The 18682-nt window shown below is 43.5% G+C and overlaps 1 protein-coding gene and 1 non-coding gene across 9 annotated transcripts in view; both read left to right on the top strand.

Annotated features, from left to right (window-relative positions):
• Positions 1-18682, top strand: part of nedd4l (NEDD4 like E3 ubiquitin protein ligase) — a 199465-nt gene that overhangs the window by 157626 nt on the left and 23157 nt on the right. For 4 of the 8 annotated variants that reach the window (XM_042335944.1, XM_042335933.1, XM_042335929.1 and 1 more), the window contains 6 exons: positions 706-829; positions 2446-2619; positions 3754-3825; positions 8328-8396; positions 12276-12410; positions 16381-16497. In XM_042335944.1, coding sequence (XP_042191878.1) covers positions 706-829; positions 2446-2619; positions 3754-3825; positions 8328-8396; positions 12276-12410; positions 16381-16497 — 691 coding nt within the window. The remainder of the gene's footprint in view (positions 1-705; positions 830-2445; positions 2620-3753; positions 3826-8327; positions 8397-12275; positions 12411-16380; positions 16498-18682) is intronic. The other 4 variants (XM_042335951.1, XM_042335932.1, XM_042335959.1 and 1 more) reach the window with 3 other exon arrangements.
• Positions 14990-15061, top strand: trnat-ugu. The gene has a single exon. It is a non-coding gene; the product is annotated as a tRNA-Thr (tRNA).

Here is an 18682-nt window from a genome sequence, read left to right as displayed (position 1 = left end):
CCCCCACCTCCGCAACATTTCCCGCCTCCAGCACTACCTCGCCCCTCTTTCCTCACATCCAGGCTTAACAATGTAACTACCAGCTCACTGAACTTCCCATCTCTCCCCTCCACAAGCGGCAGATTATTCGGGACTCTGCAGCTCATGTCCTCTCCTTCGTTAAGTTCCATGAGTCAATCACCCCCATCCTCTCCCGGCTTTACTAGCTCCGATCCCCCAGTAGATTGAATCCAAGAACTTCGCCCTTAACTTTAAAGCCCTCCATGGCCTTGCTCCGCCCTACCTCTGTTACCTACTAAAGCTCTATCAACCTGTATACTCACAGGCACTGGCCTGCTCCACCATCAGCAGTCAGATCTGCAGCCTTTCTGCCTCCACCCTCTGGAACTCATCCCGGAGTCCCTCTGCCTCGCACCTCCCTTTCCTCCATCAAGGTCCATCTCAAGACCTTCCTCTACGACCTCAGCTTTGGTCACCTCCACCCCGTTTCCCTCCAACCCTCTTGGCTCCAACTCCAGCTTGGGTGCAAACTCTTCACTGTCCAGCGACTTGGGAAATCCTCCCGATGTGAAAGGGGCTATATTAATGCAATTTGTTGTTGCTGCCTGTTATTGTTAACCTAACCAGCTGCTAACCAGTCCCTCAACCACGTTCATATCCGTGGGGAATACTGTTTTATCTTCTTTGTTTCTGATTCCCCGGCAGAGACGTTGAAAATGAGTCGGACAGTAACATTCGTCAGATACAGCAAGAAGCTCACAGAGTCTTCCGGTCTCGTAGACACATCAGCGAAGATCTGGAACCCTCAGAAAACCGAGACAACAGCGACGTAAGGCAATTTCTCCCATTTTCACTTTCACACAGGAACAGCTGAGCCACGAGATTTAGTGCCCAATTAATAACAAAGTCCGAGATCCACTTGCTTTCACTCAACAAACCATTAAGACACTCACCCATGTTTGGCTCTTATCTGCTTCTGTTTACTCTTATTGCAAACGAGAGCTCCCTTTGCCCTCCCAGGACCAGTTCATCGTATGATGTACATTGGAGGCAGTGGGTGCGATTGTTGGAAATATAACCAAGTTGCGAGCAAAAGACAATGAAAATCAAAAGCAACCTGCCCCAGAGACCAGATTAAAGTTTGAATGCACTGCATGTGTGCTCCTTTAGTCTAAATAATTCAAAGGAGCAGTGCGCTGAATCTTTAATTGTGTTGCGATATAAATAGACAACAATTTAATTGTGTCGAGATATAAATAGACAACAGCAAGATAACTTGCATTTATATAGTGACCTCTACATGGGGCAGCATCTTGGAGCACTTAACAATGACGGAGCCTGAGGCCGAGCCGGAGGGAGGGAAGAGGTGACCATAAGCACTGTCGAAGAGGAAGGTCTTCATTGGTGATGTGAAAGAGGGGAAGGATTAGGAGCAAGGCAGAGGGATTGGGGGAGAGAGTAGTGAATATGTATACTTTGGGGCATAGTGGCTGAAAGCGCGGCCACCGATCGTGGAGCAGATGGGACGAGGGATCAACAGGAGGCTGGAGTCAGCCGAGCGGAAGCAGCGGGTAGTGGAATGGGAAGACAGTCTTTATCCTGATGATAATCTTAAATGCTGGTAACCCAAAGAATGATATTTATTAAATACCGAAATCTCTGTGGCACAGTGAGCTTCAGGTAGTTGGCAGGTTGTACTAACAATAATCTTGTATTTGAAATCTCGTGTCAGGAAGGTGTGTTTGATGTATTAAGGGTGTGGTGAAGGGGCAGGGCATTGGGATTAACAGATTTGCCAAAATCTAATAAACTAGTGGAACAGGTTTGATGTGCTGAATAGCCTCTACCTGTTTCTGTTTTCCTATGTTCTAGTTAGTTGACAGATGGTGACTGGGTGGAGATGCTGACTTTACAGTTACATGAAACTGAATACCATTACCATCATGATACCATTTTTATGCCAGCTTGGCTCATTTTGATAGCGCTCTTGCCTCTGAGACAGAAGATTGTGTGTTCAAGCCCCACGTCGAGCATTTGAGCTCATAAGGTCTACTGCAGTGCAGTGCTCCCAGACACTATCCTGCATGAAGGGCGCTATACAAAAGCAAGTTGGTGTTGGTGCATTGTTAAAGAGGTGGACGTTAAAGATTCCACGCCACTGTTTGAAAAGAGAATGGAGGGAGTTTCTCTTGTCCTGGTCAACAAATGCCTTAAGTAAAAATGGACGTTCTTCATTGTGGTTTGTGAGATATCGCTGTGAGTAAATTGGTTACCATGGTCACCCCCCTCCCCCCGGCTCGGAGCTAATCCCCACCACTGTTAAGCACTCTGGGACGCTACCCAGCGTGAGGCGTGCTACATAGTGCAAGCTATTGTTGTCTGTACTGTAGACCTCTTGCAGTGTAGGAGAGCTTTGCTGATTGTTGCCCTTGTGTGGCTGTGCAGCTTTGGGAGACCATCTCTGAGGAGGCCAGTCTGAGTGGAGAGCCACTATTTCTGCCCCTCCCGGAATCGCCAACAGACGAACCTCTGACCAGCCCCCCCGACATCTCCGACGAGCTTAATGTGAGACTACAAGTGGCTGCGGAATCCAACGGGGAGCCGACGAGCCCGCTTGGCGTGAGTATATGCTTCAACAATGGATGGAACGGGTCAGGGAGACCTGCGTTCGGAGGAAGAATTAATCCACGACTTTTTGTGGGATGTTGCTATATACACAATTGCCTGTCGCGATTCGCCGACAAAATATACAATCAATTCACTTTACAGCGTATTCTGTGAAGTGTTTTAAGATGTCTCAATGATACGATAAGGCGCTATATCAAATACAATGATGATTATTATTTTCATTATTATTATCATCTCTGGTATACCTCCTGGGGATTGGAGAAGGCCTGAGGCCAGCTTGCCGTATGGCTTGTTTGCTTGCCTGCGTGATGCAGGACAAAGAAAGCTATGAGCTCCCTGAAAAATCTTGGGAGTCTTTCCACCATGAAGCAAAGTGAGCCATACATGCTGGGTGCCCTGCCTCTTGAAAAGCCATGCTCATCATATAAATTAAAAGTAAATACACATCAATTCACTGCAGTTAGTGGCAACAATAAGTAAGCAGTAAGTAGGAACCCGGTTGTTAGTCAAATGGCAGATCACTTTCCAGGGATAATGAATCCCTCAAAAGAATGGTCACTCAATCCACGACTGTTTGTGGGACTCCACTGTGTGCAATTGGCTGCTGAGGTTCGCCCGCAAACTACACACTCAATACACTTGCCAGTGTATTCTGTGAAGCGCTTTGAGAGGTCTCGACGACGTGATAAGGCGCTATGTCAAATGAATTACTTAGAATTATATTATTATATCAAGCGATCACTTGTTGTGTGTCGGAGAAGTTGGAATCTACCGGGAGGCCATATTCAAAGTCAGTGAACAAATTAGCCAGTCGTGTGATCGGGTTGGTTTTCATCCTTCGTGTTGTGTTACAACCTGAACTGAGTTTCAAACCGCGATCACCAAAGCTGCTGCTTTCCTTCTATCTCAGATAAATTGACTTCAGGTTGCTGCCTGGGGAGGAACTGGCTCTCAGATCCACCTTTATTTCATTGATCAGTGTCCGCATAGCACCTCCAGGGATCCCCCTCTGCCTCACCCCCTCCCTTGTATCCTTTCACGTCGGTCTCAAGATCTTCCTCCTTGACTGCGCCTTTGATTTGAAAGCCACAATATGAATTGTGTTGTTTTTTGTTCTATTCACAGGACGAACCTCTGGCAAGGTTGCGCTCCGCTAGCGTGACAGATGGCATGGGAGAGCCGCCTGCAGCCGCCATGGTAAATCCCTCCAAATGGCAATTTATTCCGGTCTCTCCCTCTGCCTCCTCCTCCTCCTTCTGTCTGTCATGATTATCTCTTGCTTTGGCAAGTCCTTCTTTCTTGCGAGACACACTCAGGCGTTTTTCAAGCCCCCTTTTGTTTAAGGGACCATCAATTGTTTGCGCGCCTCGAAGTTGAGGGATCGTGAGCAGGAAGCGGAAACCTGTATCCAGTGAAGTTTAAATCCCCATCAGCAGCCGTGCAGGCTCCTGAAGATTATGCGAGAGCTTTAGTTACATGGCGAGATTGGAGAAAGGAGAGGGTAGTTTTTCACTTGAACAAAGAGAAGGAGAGTTGCTAGAGGTGTTCAAAGTTTACAATGAGTTTTTACTAAAGTGAACAGAGAGAAATTGTTTCCAGTTAACAGTTAGGTGGAGGTCATAGATTTGAGATTTTCGCCACCAGATTTAGTGTAAAAAGGCTGAGATTGGTGGTGGTGGAGGGAGAAAGGTGACCAAAGATGCAGTTGACAAGGTAGACCATAGAGTATTTTTTTCAAAGGTGGGGATGGAAAAGAGAGGTGAGGCAAGAGGGACTCCGTGATGGACCGTTGGCACAAACGAGAGAGAAGTTCTTTAGATGCGACCAGAAGATGGGGAAGGAGGAGGCAAGGCGGAAGGATTGAGAAATAGTGTTCCAGAGTTTCGGGGCCCAGTGGCTGAAAATGTGGTCACCAATGGTGGAACGGAGGACATGAGGGACAAACAGGAGACCGGCGATATGTAATGGAATGGGGAAAAGCAGGTTGGAGAGAGTAAGCAGAAATCACATGTGTGTCTGGTGCAGACTCACACCCACATCTGGTTAATTTAGTTTGGCCTTTGGGTTCCCAGTGCCTCCTTACAGAAGCTGTGCAAAGACCCTGTGGAGATGCGTTTGTCTGTGGAGAGACTTATTTAAACTTCACTCTGGTTTGCAGTTCAACACGCAACCACCTTCCCTCTCATCCCAGGCAATCTCGCTTAGGAAGCTTGGATAGTTTTGTTTGCAAGAAAAAAAAGGCTTGGTGAAACATTCTTTCTTGGCGCCGCTTTGCAGGACTTTGGTTCAGAGCAAAGTCAGAAAATTCCAGCAATATTTATGGGTGGGCGGGCCGGAAGGAGAGTGGGGGTGGTGGAGGGGTAGGGCACAGAGTTGCTGAAGGAATCAGTATCCCCAAAGGTACCATATGACTTGATGTCTTGGGGATTATCCTTTTTAAAGCTGACTTGATTTTAACCTGCAACAAGTTTAGAGATGCAGTTGTCAACCCAAAGATACAAATTTCACTGGTTGCTGGATTTTTCAGTTTTGTTCTTTACTGGTGGGGTTGGACGTGACTTGGTGTGAACATAGCAACTGGTTGGTCATCGGACATCTGGTGTTCATGGTGACTTTTGGGAGGAGGATGTGGGGAGGGCTTTGTTGCTTTGGGGACTTTCGTGGACTCACATCTTCGGAAACAGGAGGGGTGAAACACGCAAATAAGGCGACCGTTTAAAGAGTAGAGCCAGGGCAGGTCAACAGTGCTTGGATATTAATCCACTAAACCACACTGCAGTTTTACAGATTAAGTTTTTCTGATGCAAAATGCGGAGCAAACAGTACACAGGCCAGGGAAACTGGGTGCAGCCCTTGCCTCATTTGCATCTTAGCACCGTATTTGACTGCCTGCGTTTTGTTAATCATAATGATTAGGAGTTTTTAGGTATTTGCAAATCTCTTAGATGTTGAAGTCGTACCAAGACGGTATATTTGGTGTCCCCAGTGCGTTTCATTTTCTTCTTTTTTTCTTCTTCTGGAGTAATAGCTAGCATTTGTATCTTAATATTCAAAAGATATAATGCATTAGCTGTAAGTTGCATCGGAGGTGATGTTAAAAGTGCTAACAAAAAGAGTGTCTCAAAATACGTTCTTCAAAGGATCTTCACTGAGAGAGGGTGTGGAGTCATTGTATAATATGATATAGTATTGTGTAATATAATAATAATATACAAACTATGATGATATGATAGAATATCGTTTAATGTGATAATATTATACGTATAATAAAAATCCTTGCATTTGGTATAGCGCCTCTACTGTAATGGAGTTTACTGCAAACATTTACTGTGAAGTGGAGGTAGTGTGTATCTTTAGGTGAATGGAGCAGCCCAATTGTGGACAGCAGTGACATCGGAAGAGGAATAGGACAGACGGCTCAAGGAGCCTGACCCACCACTTACGAGACCTTGCCCGATCTGAAATTTAATTCAACCTTCCTGCCCTCTCTCCATATCCCTCTATACCCCTGTCTATCGCGCATATATATATATTTGCCTTTTAAATTTTTCAGCTCTCTGACTCTGCCTGCACTTCCCTCTGGGTTGAATGAATTCCACATTCCCACCACCCACTGTGTGGAAATTTGCTTCCTTATTTCACTTCTAAAGGGTTTAGCTTCACCTTAAAGTCTATGGCCTCCAGTACTTAATTCTCTTTCCAGAGAAAACAGTTGTTCACTATTCACCCTGTCAAATCGCTTCATAATTCTATACACCTTGATCATGTCCATTGTTCATGCATGACTCTTGGCAGTACAAGTCAGCCTGACCTCTCCCACCCGGCTGCCACACATGCACACAACTAGTAGAGAGTGCGGTAGCAAGAACCCGGTTTGCTTTTCTGTGTTGTGAGTGCACACTTAGTTGCACTTTAGCTGGGCAGTGTGTGCTCCTCTGTCTCCCGTCCCTCTGCACCTCTGCTGAAAACGGAGATTTAGTTTCCCAGCGCAGTGTTCCACAGGGGGGACCACAACATAGCTGGAACTCGCTAATTACGAATCCCATTTTGCAGCTCCAGCAATTTTTATAATTTAGACCCAGCTGCGTGCGTTATGGGCAACTATCAGTGGCTCCATCCTTTGGAACTCCATCCCAGACTCCCTTTGCCTCACCCACTTCCTTGCCTCCTTCAAGGCCAGTCTCAAGACCTTCCTCTTCGACTGCGCCTTCGGTCACCCTTCTACCCTCCCCGCCCTCCACCCTGCCTGATCACAACCCTCTGCTTGGGTCCAAGTCTGTGACTGTCCAGGGCCTTGGGATATCCTCCTGACATGAAAGGCGCTGTACAAATATAATTGTTGATAGTTGATGTTGCGTCCCCTCTGTTCACCCAGCAGGTGGTATTTGTCCCTGTTCGTTTTCCCCAACTTCTCAGTTGACTTTAGTAGGGAGCCCAGCAAACTCGCTAACCATTCCACTTGGGCTTATTTCATCAGGACCATTTCAGCTTGAAAAATTTGAGATGGCGTGGAAATCGAGAAACCAGAATCTTGCATCCAGTCTTAATTTTGAAGCATTTTTTCCACGCTTATTTTTCTTTAAGAAGCACAAAAAAAGCTTCCAAGTTAAAAAAAGTAGCTTCCAAGTTAAAACAATAACTTGTGTTCAACAATGCACTTCATGACTCAAAATGCTGTCAGAAAGATAAGTTTTGAGACATACCTTAAACAAGGGTCGGGAGGCGGCGAGCAAGTCAGAGGTTGGAGTTCTTGAGGGATGCAACTTTGAGCGAGTTATCTGAGTATTTAAAAAAAGGTTCTGTCACCTCAGAACAGAGAGTGGGAGACCTTGATACCTTCTGTTCTCTCACACTAAAAGTCAGTCTTTTCTTTTGGGAGCCAAAGTGGTACTCAAATGTCTTTTAGGAGAGAAACCAAGGCTTTGGATATTTTTGAGATGTCTTATTTGAAAGACGTGATACCAAATGCAAGGATTATTATTATTGTTATTATTTCACTGTTGACTATAGATGCTCCTTTCTGTTTGCATCCAATAGATGGAGGTAGTTTTGCTTGGCTTTTTATAGTAAGATTCAGTGTCTGGTAATTTGCTGTTAAGTCAACACTCCAAGCTTTATTGGTGCTCCCATTTCTACTAACCTGCTTTGCGGATTACAAAGGCTTTGCAATGGTTAACCCAAATCTGGTTGAAATTGGTTTTTGATTTTTTTTTGGGGGGGGTAACACTAAATTGGAAATATCATTAATTATCCGTTTATATAACAAAAAAATTAACTCAAGTTATTAGAAATTCCACTTTCCACCAATGTCTCTTTTTTAAAAAAATATACAATTCCAGCAAATTGTGAAGTTTAAGATGTCGATTGGGAAGATGTTGGCTGTGGTTCCACAACAAACTGTGGTTACACAACAAACCAATGCAAAACCTTGTTCCTCTAACATGAATCGTTTCCTGCTCCGGGAATGTGGATTTCCAGAAACATTCCCAGAAAATGGAAATGTACTTCTTTGACACAAAAAAGAGGTGATCCTTTCTCGAATCTGAAATCATCTCTATAATTTCTACTTTACTTATATTAACTTAGTTGCTCGTAATTTTTATATCTACTTATAGATTTATATATATTTCTATATCTATACATATATATAAATATTTTATATCTATACAAACCCACACAATGGCATTATGATTTATCAGCAGACCAGCCCACCTCCAAGACCTCGTTCTTCAACTGTTACAGGTGGTGAACAATCAAATGAACTGACGGTAATTCACTCAGCAACAAAATAAATCAGCGTTTGTTCTTTATACGCAGGTTTATCTGATAAATTGTGTTGTAAGTTTGGCTGAAGACTTGAGTTTTTGCTATCAGTACCTCTCCTCCCTCTCATTTAAAAGGAAATTGGGATAGACATAAACATCCCCATCATCTGTCCTATTAATATTGTAATCATCTCTTGTTTAGACGCTGAATTAATTGGGTGCAAGAGTTACTTTCACGAGTTATTACTGTTATCTCGTTATCATCGTGTGGACGGTGAGAGGATGGTTGTTGATCATGAGCTGAATTGCCATCAACAGAGACCGTCGTAAAACTAGGATGATTTCATATCCTATTGTATTGATGGGTTCATTAAATCGTGCAAGACCAACCCGGCACCAAAGCCAAAGCAAGGCAGTGTCCATCTAAACATGAAACAACCTTGTAGCAAAAATTGACCCCAAAAAGTACCTGTTGGTCTCATCTGTTGTGACCGACTTTGCGAAGGGGGTTCCTGATGGCGAAACTCACTTTAGTAAGCTAAAATGAAGTGATTTTTTTGACTCGTGCTCCTTCCGAGTGCTGAATTAGCTGGTGAATTACAGCATTAGTTTGCGATTAACCGGTTCATGTAGTGACTGCACTTTCAGTACGCTTAAAGGAGTGCTCTCCTTTGGATCCGGTGCAGGTGGTATCAAGTTCAGGATGAGAAATGATTGGAGTGCAGTAAAATGGCTGTTAAATGTCTCATCTCATAGAATTATACAATTATACAACACGGAAAGAGGCCGTTCGGCCCATCGTGTCTGTGCCAGCTCTTTGAAAAGAGCTATCCAAATCAATCCCACTTCCCCACTCTCTCGCCAATCTGTCTGAGCTGCGTGTGGGGGAGACAGGAAGACAGAGGTATTGGTATCAGGTAAAACAAATTTAACTCCCTCACTCATCGCACTGATGTTTCCTTCAGTCTATGGAACCGAATATGATCCGTATAGCCACGGGAGGGCTATGTCTTCTGTGCTTAGGCTCTGATTAAAGGGACGCTAACCACAATAGATATCCGGCTACAATTGTTGCATCTCCTCACATTGCTTTATCCTCCCCTTTAATAAAGTGTTTCTCATCCATTCCCATCTCCCTGGGAAAGTCCAAGAGAAAGCCACTCGGGTGCTCAGACGTATTCTTGAGTTTATGAATCTGAAATCCCCGACCTATGTGTCATCTCCACTCCCCTTGGTCTGGTGAATCAGCGTCTGTGTGTAAGATTAATGATGCTCCCCGCCGTGCCACAGGAACTGCTTATATTTCCCTGCTCCCAGCGCTGCTTAATTGGACGCCTCAAGTAAGCCGGTCGTGTCCGTCTGCAACCAACCGTAGCAAATCGCCCAACGCTACTAGTCAAACGTGGTAATATTAACCAGCACATCTGTTCCCAAAGGCTCAGAGCCCAGGATAAGCCTTTAATCCTCAATTTGGGTCTGCAGTGTGCATCTTCGCTGCTGAGCGACCAAGTCTGGCCAAGGTTATAATCCTCGAAATCCCAAGTCACCCAGTTCAGTAAATCAATGTCGCTCCCAGGCTTCTCGAGCAGCGCTGTGTTTGATTTTTTTCTTTTTTTGGTGTGTGTAGTGACGATGGTAATGACGGTGGTGGTAACTGTCCTTCGTTCAAAGCTGGTTGTTTTAAAAGGGGAAAGCTGGCACCGACAAGGACGAGAAGGAGCTTGGAGATAAAAGAGAGAGAGCGAGCTTAATGCTGCATATCTGAAATGAAATGCAACTGCTGGTCCTCGCTAAAGTGTTTCACCCAAAACACTGGTTTCTCCCTTTCTCAGCAGCTGATCTTGTTGTTGTGCGTTTCGCCCCCAAATACACTTTACAGTCTACCCTGTGAAGCGCTTTGAGATGTCTCAACGACCTGATAAGGCGCTATAGCGAATGCAAAGATTATTACTGTTACTATTATTTTCAGCGTTTTCTGTTTCTGTTTCCTCTTTACTTCAGATGCCGTAGAAATCAAAAAGATCTCAGCACACTTCGAGGCCATTGGCCAATGTTGCCTGTGCCTTGCTAGCAACTTGTCCACCGCTCCCCTCCCTCACTCCCATTATTTGCTCGAGCCCCATTACCCCGTTCTTTTCAATGCTCTTTGAGCAGCAATATCAGCAACGCCTTGCATTTACACAGCACCCTTCATGCAGGAGAGCGCCTTGGACCACCACACACTGACCAAGGGGGGAGAGGGAGGTGACCATAAGAGGTAGATCATAACGTGGGATTTAACGATGGATAAAGATGGATTGAGGCAGGGAGTTCAGGAGTTTTAAGGGAATAGTGGCTGAAGGCACCAAGGTTCAAACAGCTATTTAACTTTGTTTTGTTTTAATATGCCTTAATCTTGCGCAGACGCCACTGATTAATACATCCCCTTTAAGAAATGGGTTACACGAGGATTAAAACTTGGGCCGATTTCTGTTCCTCTTTAACACACACCCGTTTTAGTGCCAAAGTTTTTACAGCTTTTATATCCTGTAGTTTAGGATTAGCTTTAGTTTCGCAATCATCTCCATCATATATAAATGTGTGTTTGTATTATATATATAATATATTTTGTTTGTTACTATTTTGTTTTGGTCAGTATTCAAACCAAACTGAGAACTCTATGCATCCCACCCACACATGGAAATTCCAGAGATAGACTGTTGGAAAGGGATGCACACTGTAATCCCTGGAGGGACGCAGCCAGTTTACCTAATTCCGGAAAGTATTAGGCGCAGGTAGACAAGACCCAAGGCTTGGGGACCCCAGATGTACTGTATACACATGGTAACCAAAAAGTTGTGATACCATTATCAATCTCTAATAAGTCTGAAACAAATAATGAAGAAATATAGTAATAATTATTAAAATAAATGGTTTCCCAGCTTTTTAGTCGCCCTATATAATTGTAAACAAAAGAGATCAAATTTTGGGGGCAGTTATGAATCTCTTCCCTGCAAACGTGAAGAACTGTGCTTGTGGTTTTGCCCATTAATAGTTTTGGTTTGGCCTAGAGTCCAACTCATGTCAGCCAAACCACGATGATGAATAGGAACGAAGAAAATCCTTGCGTTGAGTCATGCAGCTCCCTCCTACTTCAGCAATTTTTATTTTGGAACGGATCCCTTCAGAGCTGGGTTTTAGGCAGAAATCCATAGAAAAGGTATTTCAGTAAGTGTTGCCACACCACCGATCCATTTGAAACAGACACACTTGTCCGATCCATTTGAAACAGACCATTGAGACTTTGTGCGGAGTCCTGTAGCGTATTGGTTAGAGCAGTTGCCTCGTGAGCAAGAGTACCCGGGTTCGATTCCCAGGTTGGGCAAAAGCTTAGGCAAGTTCCTTACCTAGATTATTTACCTCCAGTTTATTTACCTAGCAGTAAGTAGACACCCGCTTGTTAGTCGATTGGCAGTTTGCTTTCCCAGGGGTTAATAATCCCTTTATTTTTTTAAATAAAATAAACAAATAAAATAATAATAATTTGTCACTGTTTTGCCTACAAAACATACAAGTCAATTCACTTTACAGTATATTCTTTGAAGCACTTAGAGACGTCTCAACGACGTGATACGGTGCTATATCAAATGCAAGGATTATTAATCTTAATATTATTAATATTATTATTTTGTCCAAGCTATTTCCCTCTTGGGCTCTTTAAGGAGACATCTATTGGTTGTGTGTACTCTGTTTTGGGTTGTGTAAACGTGCTATCTGTTCGCTGTTTCATCCACTTTTTTCTAAATTATTATTTCTGTTTTGCTTTAGTAAAAATGTGCGCTTTTTATAAAAGTTTTCCTTTGCTTAGAAAAGCTAACTTAAAATTTGATCATCTTGCACAAGCAGTCATCAGCAGCCTACGAGCTCACAACCCCTGGCTTACCACCGGGGTGGGAAGAGAGGAAAGACACAAAGGGACGTTCCTATTATGTAAACCATAACAGCAGAACTACCACTTGGACACGGCCGATTGTACAGGTACGAGGACTGTGCCCCTGAGCAACTCAAAAGAGCAAGAAGATGCTAATGGTATAATGGGACACTCATTCTTTTTTCCTCTCCCTGAGTTTTTATGCTGATCATTTTTTTGTGTGTGTATGTGCGCGTATGTGTTTGTTTATTTTTATTTTGCCGGCACTCGCCGATTATCCCAGAACTGAGAGGTTATACCTATCAGGAAAGGCTGAACATACTTGGACTCTTCTCTTGAAAACAGGAGGGTAAGGGGTGACCTGATAGAATTCTTTAAAATTATGTAAGGTTTTGATAGGGTAGACATAGGGAAGATGTTTCCACTTGTGGGGGAGACCAAAACCAGGGACCATCAATATCAAATAGTCACAAATAGATCAAACAGGGAAGTTGAAAGAAATTTCCTCACACAGAGAGTAGTGGGAATGTGGAACGTGCTACCACAAGGAGTTGTTGAGGCAAATAGCATAGATGTATTAAAGGGAAAGCTCGATAGGTACATAAGGGAGAAAGGAACAGAAGGTTATGCTTGAAGGCTTAGTTGAGGAAGGGAGGAGGCGGCTCATGTGGAGCATAAACACCGGCATAGACCAGTTGGGACGAATGTTTCTGTGCTGAATTTCCAATGTATTCCTGCAGTGCGCAGGGTTAGAGCCGTGCCCCCCCCCCAAATACAAATAGGGTCCCTTGAAACCAACCCATAACGCTGGTCAGTGGATTGGTTAAAGCACTCGAGAAGACCTGGGTTCCATTCCTGGGCGTGGTGAAATCCTTAGGCAAGTTTCCTTACTCCACACTCCTCTGTTTACCTTGCAGTAAGTAAGAACCCGGTTGTTGGTCGATTGGCGGATTGCTTTCCGGGGTAATAATACCTTTTAAAAAAAATGTGGTCACTGTTTGTGGGACACTGTTGTGCAATTGGGTGCCACGTTTCGACCACAAAATACGCAGTTAATTCACTTTACAATATATTCTGTGCTTTTGAGTGCTTTGAGACGTCTCAACGACGTGATAAGTTGCTCTATCAAATGGAAGGATTATTATTAATATTTAAAAAACCCTAACCTATGTCAATGTGTATGTATAAATGTATATATTTTTTAAACAATCTGTCGCAATCCATGTTTAAAATGACAACCCAAGCCTGGTATTTGCTTGCTAAAGGTGCTTTTACCCTTCAGAGCCACTTTGGAAATCAGGATGTAATTTTGGTATCGGGATATTTCCTTAGGTTTTCTTTTTCAATTCAAGCCACTGGTTGCATAATTTGCATTGCATTGACAGTAGGCGTTTTAAACTGACAAAATGTTTTATCTGTGGAGGTTTGGGAAGTCCGTAGGGTATTGGTTAGAACACTAGCCTTGAAAACAAGGGCACCTGGATTCGATTCCGGGGCGGGCGAAACCTTAGGCAAATTTCCTCACTCCACATGCCTCTGTAGAAACCCAGTTGTTAGTTGATTGATGGATCGCTTTCCATGGGTAATAATCCCTTAAAAAAATCACTCAATCCACAACTGTTTGTGGGATATTCTGTGCGCAATTGCCTGCCGCTTTTTGCCTATAAGATATACAGTCAATTCGCCTTACAGTATATTCTGTGAAGCTTTGAAGCACTTGGAGAAATCTCGAAGACGTGATAAGGAGCTATATCAAATGCAAGGATTATTATTACGGATTTGCAAATAATGAATGCTCCACGTACCCGAGTGTGCCTCACACTTGCCCACCGGACACTGACCAAAGAAAACTCGACCTCTGGCGAGGTCGACTCGATTGGGTCATGTGCAAGATTTGATATTTGCCAATCGACCACAGATTCTCGAGACTCTCAGATCTGAGAACAGGCTGGCAGAGCTGATCTTGTTTGCACAGGAGAAAAGAAGATTGAGAGCAGATGTGATCGTGTCTTTGTAAAGCTGAAACACATAGATGTGGGCATGTGACCTTGAGGACAGGACAATAGAGGCTAACAGTTAACAAGCCTGAAACCTGCCTGGAGATTGCGAGAACTTTTCCTCTTTCACCTTCCCCACTTCCCTGCTTTGTCCAACATCCACAGTAGTTGATGTGAGTGTTGATTAAAAAAAGATCCGTGTAACTGGAGGAGTCCAGAAGCGTATTGGTTAGCGCACTCGCCTCGCAAGCGAGAGGACCAGGGTTTGATTTCCATGCAGGGCGAAACTTTAGACAAGTTTCCTTACTCCAGGCACCACTGTTTACCTAGCAGTAAGTAGGAACCCGGTTGTTGATCAATTGGTGGATCGCTTTTTTGGGGGAAATAAAAAAAATAATTGGGTCACGCAATCCATGATTGTGTGAGGGACGCTGCTGTATGCAATTGGCTGATGCGTTTTGCCCACAGAATATTCTGTGAAGTACTTTTGAGACTTCTCGAAGATGCCATAAGGTGCTATATCAAATGCAAGGATTATTATTATTGTTAAATATCTGATTGAAGGGGAGGAACGATGTCCACTGGGATGAGTCAATTCTCTCGACACAATAGCTTCTGTGCTGATGGGGCTCAGAGCATCTGTGTCTGATGAATGTAGGTGGTCTGGATTTAATAGCTGAGAGGTGTGGAGTCCTGTAGCTCAGTGGTTAGAGCACTCGCCTTGTAAGCGAGACACCTGGGTTCAATTCCAAGCAGGACGAAACCTTGGGCAAGTTTCCTTACCCACACGCCTAATAATCCTCAAAAAAAAACAATAATAAATTGGTCATTTTCAATCCTCGACTGTTTGTGGGACACTGCTGTGTGCAATTGGCTGCCACGTTTCGCCCACAAATATACGGTCAATTCACTTTACAGCATATTCTGTGAAGCGCTTTGAGACGTCTAGAAGACGTGAAAAACGGTGGGAATGAGTGGAAATACTGAATTTAGGTCAACTCAGGCCTTGGGAATAATCATACACAAATTTCCTTCAGAAAGTATGGGAGGGTGGGTGGAATATGGAAGATAGCAGAAGTGGACATGTAGCCTTTTCTTATTCAATATATTCAGATGCCAAATGGCTTACCTGTATCCATTTATATGACAAAAATTGTAGAGAACAATACCACACAGAACAAACCTCACGAGTGGTTAACATGTAGTTTTATCGATGAATGTTTCAAACTTTTTAAAGTTTTTTTAAGTCAAAACCACCATACAGGCACACGGGTACTTCACTATAAAGAGTATTTTTTTTTATCCTGCGTTTCCAATAAGATTTTAAAAAATGATCCCCCGCAAATACGGAGTTTGGATTCAGTCCCAGAATATTCCCACTTCAATCCATCAGTGTTTTCTGGTTGAGGTGAAGTGGAGAAAGAGAGAACAGAAAGATGCGTAGCAGCAGAATGTAATTGTGACTGTGTAAAAGTGGATTAACATTGAATGACTGAAAATCTGAATTTTTGCCTTTTTCTACTTAAAAAAAAATCCCTTAGCCTTTCAGCACACTGGTGTTAGTGCGAAGATAGGAGACGTGATCAGCGCCATTAAATGCGTACGCACTAATATGTTCATTTATGTATTCCTGTGTGCGGGAATTTTCGAGGGTTAGCATATCAGGGTGGTCCAACTGGTGGCCCACGGTCCACATCCGCCCGGGGGCCAATTTCATCCGCACCCCCCCTCCCTATTTCATCTCGCCCATTCGTTCCTTCCATAAACCTATAAATGTAGCGTTATATTTCTGGAGGGAAACACAAAAATTATTGCTTATGCAACCTGCAGATGCTTCTCGAATAGGTCATCCCGGCCACGGCAACCAAAAGGTTGAACCAACAACAACAAATGACACTTGTACAGCGCCCTTCACATCAGAAAGACGTCCTAGGGTGCTGGCCGGCCCGGGGTTATTGGACCACCCTGGATAAGCATTTTTAGGGGGTTGTAGAGACCTTTTACGATCCCTTAAGTGACCTAAGCTTCAGAGGAAGCGCTTGCGCGCTAAGTACTAACTTATTCTTCTTCCTACTGTCAGCATGCAGATGATGGTGCTCCGGTTCCCACAGCCAACAGCAGCCACTTAAGTGAGCCTCAGATAAGGCGTCCTCGCAGTCTCAGCTCACCCACAGTAACTTTGTCAACCCCGATTGAGGTGAGAGTGGAGGGTTCTCCTGCACCCTGCAGGACTCTCAAATCACCTTAACATTTCATTCTTTCTTTCCTACCTTCCTTCCTTTCACAACGTGTTGCTTTCAGCCAGGGCAAACCATTCATCGAATGTCTTTCCAGGCTGATCACTTATTATTCTTTTAACTACTGTGTGATAATGATTCTTTTCTTTTAAAAAAACTCTTTTCCTCCCTTTCCCCTTTGTAAAGCGATTCTCTGCATGCATAACTTCTCATAATCAAGAGTTTTTCCTGTGTTTTTTTTAAAACTAAATCAAAGTAACTATCCAACTCAGTGTGCTTAGTTACACTCAAATAGTGGTCAACCGGTGTCAACTTAAGAAGCCAGAACCAGACTCTGCGAAAAGAAATATAATCTATTTAAATGCATTTACAATTGAGCTTTCGGGATTTCAAGTCTTCAGGGCAAGTGTGGACCTGATGTAAAAGATACACAAATTGACTGATTTTCTGAGAATCATTAAACTTTGATTCAAACAAACAAGCATAAGAATGGGAGCAATCTTGTTTCTGGACCTCCTCTTAGTTACAAGAATCTGTTGACCACTATTTAAAAAGGAATTGCTGTCCATGTTCCACAACACCACACCCCAAAACAAAACACAGTGAAATAGTTTGGTGTAAATTAGTCATTTATCGATAAGCTTGCAAGTGGTGGGGAAATATTTCTGTAGACTTATTCCTATGTTCTAACCATTGTGTTGCTCATTATGCACCAGGTTACTGCACCAAACTATTTTGGTCATCACAACATTTTGTATTCTGGCAAGAGTGTGTGGAAACATCCATTTGATTAAGTTCGGAAATGATGTTTCACTAGGGCCTTGGAAGGGGGGAATGATGAGATATTAAGATTGGGCTTTGAGAAGACTTTTAACCTGTCACTCAAAGGACTGGTAGTTTTCGGTGGGGGGTGTGTGTGTGGGGTAGAGGAGTGATTATTTGCATAGATTTAGCACTATGCCTATTGCATTTGCTGTGTTCTCTGATCGTACCCAGTGAATTTGGATTTAGGATACATTTTGGATAACTGGATTAGGTAAATGTCTTTGTGATGTGGGGAGAGGATTGGAGGGCACTAGATGGGGAGGGGAAGAGAAGAGAGGGGGAAATGATTGCTAGAAATGTTGATTTTATTTGAGCAATACACTTAAAGTCTGTAATTTGTCAGAAATGTTTGATTGGTGTATTGGTGATTTGTCTTTGAATGTCTGTATTTGTTTGTATTTTACTTTATTCCAGTTTTGTGTGAAGTCTGATTATTTCCCTCCACTTCCAGTTAGTGTCGTTCATGATATCAAATTCTGTTATTGTAAGGAAACTGATATCAGCTTAGCTCAGTTGGTAGCAATCTTGCCTCGTAGTCAGATGCTGTGGGTTCAAGCCCCACTTTGAACTTGGAATCATATAGGCTAAGCTGACACTCCAGTGCAGTACTGGGAATATGCTGCATTATCGGAGATGCCGTCCGTCAAATGAGAAGTAAAGCGAGATCCTAGCAGCCTTTCTCTATTCGAGAAGAGATGGAAGTTTCTCCCAGTGTCCCAGCCAACAATCCCCCAGATACAATTAGTTATTCACTCCATGGCTGTTTATGGGACATTGCAATTTGGCTGCTGCATTCATCCGTAAAACACACAGTCCCTGCACTTTACAGGACATCCTATGAAATGCTTTGAGATGCCCTCCTGACATGAAAGGCACAGTACCAAATGTAAAGATTATTACTAAGGATTATTAAACGTGCAGAGAAAAAAGTGAGGTGGTGGAAGCAGAAAGTGTCGATGCATTCAAGAACAAATCAGACAGATCTCTGTTAGGAAATAATATCTCGGGATCCAGTATTTAATTTGTGACACAACATGGCATACGACTGCCGGGATGGTGGAAGGTAAACTGGAGGGACCTTCTATCCTCCAGCAATTCTTATGTTCTTATATTCCCCTCTGTTCCATGAGCACGTTGTCTTATTTTGCCTTTTCAAACTCACTGGGGTTTGAAGGGGAAGCTCTTTTTTGCTGGGGGCTGAAGAGCACAAGACTGTATATTTCTCCCACAAGAGCTCCTGTGATGCCTGGCTGACGACTGAGGCCTTGTTGTCCAGGAGAGATGGGAATCTCATCAAATGACACTTGGCCAAATGCAACA

Source organism: Callorhinchus milii, unplaced genomic scaffold, assembly GCF_018977255.1.
Source record: "Callorhinchus milii isolate IMCB2004 unplaced genomic scaffold, IMCB_Cmil_1.0 Scaffold1, whole genome shotgun sequence".
In the NCBI taxonomy this organism is placed as follows: Eukaryota; Metazoa; Chordata; class Chondrichthyes; order Chimaeriformes; family Callorhinchidae; genus Callorhinchus; species Callorhinchus milii.
Note: the sequence above shows the minus strand (reverse complement) of the source record. Positions and strands in the feature narration are given on the sequence as shown.